Source organism: Rhagoletis pomonella, unplaced genomic scaffold (genome assembly GCF_013731165.1).
Source record: "Rhagoletis pomonella isolate Grant_MI unplaced genomic scaffold, Rhpom_1.0 Rhpom_scaffold_00007, whole genome shotgun sequence".
Classification (NCBI taxonomy): domain Eukaryota; kingdom Metazoa; phylum Arthropoda; class Insecta; order Diptera; family Tephritidae; genus Rhagoletis; species Rhagoletis pomonella.
In genome coordinates, this window is record NW_023458561.1 from 20,873,549 (window position 1) to 20,878,597 (window position 5,049).

At 35.9% G+C, this 5,049-nt stretch overlaps 1 protein-coding gene across 1 annotated transcript in view; it reads left to right on the top strand.

Annotated features, from left to right (window-relative positions):
* The window catches only part of LOC118743607 (protein prickle), a 193,996-nt gene that overhangs the window by 188,380 nt on the left and 567 nt on the right, over positions 1–5,049 (top strand). Inside the window, exons 7-8 of the mRNA XM_036476374.1 lie at positions 65–268; positions 4,094–5,046. Of these exons, the coding sequence (XP_036332267.1) occupies positions 65–268; positions 4,094–5,046 (1,157 nt within the window). The remainder of the gene's footprint in view (positions 1–64; positions 269–4,093; positions 5,047–5,049) is intronic.

Consider the following 5,049-nt stretch of genomic DNA (forward strand, 5'->3'; position numbering starts at 1 on the left):
ATTTGCCCACTTTCTATATTTCTACCCATTTATAAAATTTTTTTTTTCATTTATTCAATTTCAGTGTGACGAATTGATTTCTACCGGGGACATAGCTGTGTTTGCCACACGTCTAGGTCCGAATGCCTCTTGGCATCCGGGTTGCTTCATTTGCTGCATCTGCCATGAGCTGCTAGTCGATCTCATTTACTTTCATCGCGATGGCCGACTGTACTGTGGACGTCATCATGCGGAAACATTGAAGCCGCGCTGCTCCGCCTGTGATGAGGTAAGTTGATGAAATGATGTATCAATGCGCATACATATATATTTCAAAGATTTATTTTTATCAATGCAGAACGAAATGTATTATTTTCAGTCCAACAAAATCACAATTTATTGTACATATATGTACACATTTAAATATGTTTGAAAACAGATTTGCCCATTAAAAAAAATTGCTTTTAAAGTTGTAAATTTAAAGTTTCCCAAAATAAACTGGGCGGGGTTAAAAATGCATAAATACTTCATGTAACGAATGTTATCAATGGAAAATTAAGAGATATACATACAGGGCAATTCTGCCAACTTTCTTTTAACCCATCACAGTCCCTAACCAACACTTTTTTCAAAACTGCGTTTTCACAGATTTCGGTAGGATATATTAAAATAAACCTTCATTAAAAATTGTAAAGCCTTTAAATTTTTAAGGGCATTTGTGAATTAAGTTAACGATATGTACCTAAGTAAATTCTAAACTTAAATTAAATAAAAAATTGGTATTTTTCTTTTTAAAGAAAATTAAATAAAATAGTTAAAAATTATAAAGAAACTAAATAAAAACAAAATTATTAAAAACAAATGGAATAATTAAAAAAGTTCCGAAAAAATTAATGAAATGAAAAAATATATATTTTTCTTTTTAAAACAATAAAGTCCAAAAATTAAAACAAGAATTAAGTAAAAATGAAAAACTCAATCAAAATATTTGTTCATAGCGATCAAAAGAAATAAAAAAAAATCCTTTTAAAAGAGTAATATCCACAAATAAAAAAAATAATATAAGTTTCTAAAAATTAAATTAAACTTAAAAATATATATTCATATTTTTTGACAATAAAATCTATAAATTTTTCCGCCATTACTTTTACTAAGTATATCAGCCATAATAAATATTCCTAAGGCTTGTTGGAATTAAATTTTTCCGATTCGTCCTCTTTTATGCTTTAACCAGTTATATAGTTTAGGCCGAGTCCCGAAAAAAAACACGCCAATCTCTTTTCTACAGTGGCAACTGACGCCAACTGGAAGGCCAAGAAAAGTCAAGCCTTCTCTACCTTGTTTTTCCATCGCAGAGAAAATCTTCCCCTTTGTTCGACACGATCAATCCGGCTGAGCTGCACTATTCTCGTTTTCTTTTCGCCCAATCGCAACGTTGCCCTTTAAGCGGCATCTTTTTTCTTTGAAACGGCTAGGGACTTTATAGATCCCTATAGTAGGGAACGATTCATTATATTTACTCTTTTCATCAAAATTGGAATATGGTTCGAGGTTCTGGATTCGATACACTCCAGCAGAATATACATAAGCAGTCCATCGAAGCTTTTTACGTCTTCATCTTATACCACTTTATTTGATTGATCCTCTCGTACTTGTTTGCCTTTTCTCTTTGAGCAGATAAGCATCAGTGTCTCGTCTAGGCCGCTATAAACGAGTCAAAGCTCTTAGCTTATTAACAAGAAGTTTTAATTTTTAGGAAAATCTATATGGAATTAACTTAAGTTGTAATTGCATTTTTATCTTATCTGTAGGGTATTGGTGAAAATTATTACTTTATATTTTGAAATGATGATCAGGGATGCCGTTTGGATCTAAATAGATCCAATTGGATACATTTTTAGACGAATTTTTGCGGGATACTTATTTTTTCCGGTCAGTATAAATGTGGATACTTTTTTAAAGAGGCCAAAATTTTATATTTCCTATAAAGTTTTTTTCGTTCAAAAATCGATTTTCATTAAAGATGGTAGAAAGCATTACGTTTTCTAAACGTATAAAGAATCGTTACTTAAGCGTGAAATTAAAGCATTTTATTTTTTGTGAACGAAGCAATGAACATATGAAGAGATCTCTCCAAAATAGGTATAAGCGCAATTGCTTTAATTAGCTTAAACGGATGCTTTACGCAAGATCTTAATATACATACATATCGTCGTTTAAAGTACAAAACCGCGTATCAACAAATTCAAAACCGCGTATCAAGATAATGCAAAACCGCGTTGACGTGACGTTGCATAAATTATTTTTTAGAGAGTAAAAACACTTATATTTCAAAATGGTTCTCTTTTTTATAAAGCAATCGCATTTCTGGCTAGTATATTTCAGGACGAGTGGATACGGATTGAGCCAAGAGCTTGTGTGAGCAAATCCAATTTTCGGCAGCAAATGTCAGTTACGCGGTTTTGCACGACGATAAACGACGATATATATAAAGTAAATTATACTCTTTCTGTAGTAATATCTTTCATATCACATATTTTCATTTGTTAATTAAAAAAAAGAACATTTCAATGTAGTTTAAAAACTAAATTTGATTTATTTAAGGAAACTTTTATGAATTTTGCTGAAAGGACTTTAAATACACTCTAAAAAAATTTTGTTTATTTGCGCATATGGAGAGAAGTAACCAGTTTCCTCTTTTAATGTGTGCAAATTTGCATGCGGTGTAATAAAATTAATCATTGTCTGTTTACTTTTACGTAACGAATTTGTCGGGAGAGCAAAATTACACATAAAATGTTTAAAATAAAGTAATGTTTACTATTAGTAGGAAATGTATTTGTAGTTTGAAAATTTTTGCAATTTTAAACGTTCTGTATATGTGTATTTATGTGTATATCTTAAAGATCTCAAGTTCAAAATCAAATACTGAACAACCTATACGTATATATATACAGATTCTTGTTGAAAAATAGATACTTTTCAGTAGAAGTTTTACATGCTCTTTTTAGAGTGTACTTGCTATTTACTATATTTACTTTGCAAAATAATTATGCACAAAAAATGTACTTTATAAATTGAAATTACAAATGTTTGATTTTATGCACATGTATTCCAAGTCCTCAGGATGGGTTAAATTATGTATTTTTCATGAAAATGTTTGGTTTCTTATAAATTATGAGATGTATGTGTAAAAAAAGAAAATTGGATACATTTTCGGCTTGGTCAGGGATACATTTTCTTGAGACGGCGCGGCAACACTGATGATGATGAAAAATAGCAAGAATTAAATTTGGTAAAAGTTATAGCTTCTCTACCACACCTAGATTGGTATATAAAGCTTGTGGTCTACCCACTGATCGCCCAATATAAACTGTTATTGCTTTTCCAATCGCAACCCAACTTTAATACAAAGCAGTACTTTATGTAGAAAAGTGGTGGTTCTTATCTTGATAAATAAAGTTCGTTCTTAACTTCTTCCCCTTACAAGGCGCCTTGTTGCCCAATATTATAAACTTGGATAATAATTAATTCATCAAATTTTAAAGATTCTGTTTTCAAGAAAATCCGAACAAATATTTTAGTATTTTGTAAGTACTTATGAATTCACACTACAGTAAATAATTAAATAAATAAGTTTATTACCTTTCATTTTTAGGCGTCCTAACTTTTTATCAGCTGCAATTTCTGCTATTCACCGCAAAACACGCTCCTTTTGAAATCCGTTTTCACGTGTTAAACCGCAAGACGTAAAACTTTTGCAAACTCACTCGAAGCGTGTGAATCAAAATTTCAACAAAGAGCAACCAAGAGCAAACACCTTCGCTAATTTTTAACTAACCACTCTGTTCTGCGTTACTCTGAATGCACACATCCAAGTGTGCTTGCAATAGTACAATCCTGCTAACAGATTTTCCGAACTCCACTCTACAAAACAAGTATTTCTAATAAAACTTTCACCCAAAGTTTTCGCACCACACACTACCAGCTTCCTCCATCGCTTTAGCTTATCCTTTGTGTCTGCCTTAACGTCTACTTTACGTCTGCTTAACGCTTACTTTTCAACTTTTAAATTTATTTATCATTTCTATCTTCCATTCTCTCTCCTTCGCAGATAATCCTAGCTGATGAATGCACCGAAGCGGAAGGACGTGCTTGGCATATGAACCACTTCGCGTGCCAGGAGTGCGAGAAGCAGCTTGGTGGTCAACGGTACATAATGCGCGAGGGCAAACCCTATTGTCTGCTCTGCTTCGACGCCATGTTCGCTGAATACTGTGACTACTGCGGCGAGTCCATCGGCGTGGATCAGGGGCAAATGAGTCACGATGGCCAGCATTGGCACGCGACGGACGAGTGTTTCTCCTGCAATACTTGCCGCTGTTCGCTTTTGGGGCGCGCATTTTTGCCACGTCGTGGTTCCATCTACTGTTCGATTGCATGCAGCAAAGGTGAGCCGCCCACACCGTCGGACAGCTCAGGCACTGGCATGTACACCACACCGACGCCACCAACTCAGCGAGTGCGCCCACATACGCGCATTCCCAGCAGTCACGCATCAAGTTCGCCGCCAATGTCGCCGATGCAGCAACAACAACACCAGCAGAGCTTTAGTCAAGCAATGTATCAGTTGCAGAGTCAGCAAATAGCGGCGGGAATAGGTGGAAGTGGCGATGCCGCTGGCGGCAGTGTTAGTGATAGCAGTCCTGGGAGGGTTGGCGGAGAAATAGGTGGGCTCGAGAGTATGCCAGCAGGCATGAGTGCGGCAGGAATGAGCGCCGCAGCCGATATGACGCTTATGGAGGCAACCAAACAGAGTTACCAAACTTCAGACTCGGATGGCGGCGTAGTCAAGGATATGGAGCGCGCAGCCGGTAGTCGCGGCACTGGAGACTTTACCGACTTTTCGGGTGGCGCACCATCTACTTCATCGCAGAATCTATCGCCACTGCTATCACCAGGCGAATACACTCATTTGATGCCCAAACCAATGGAACTTAAATCGGAGGCGGCCTACAACTTTAATGAGATGGCGCTAAACTTGGATGCCGCTTGGCCTGCCAAACCGCC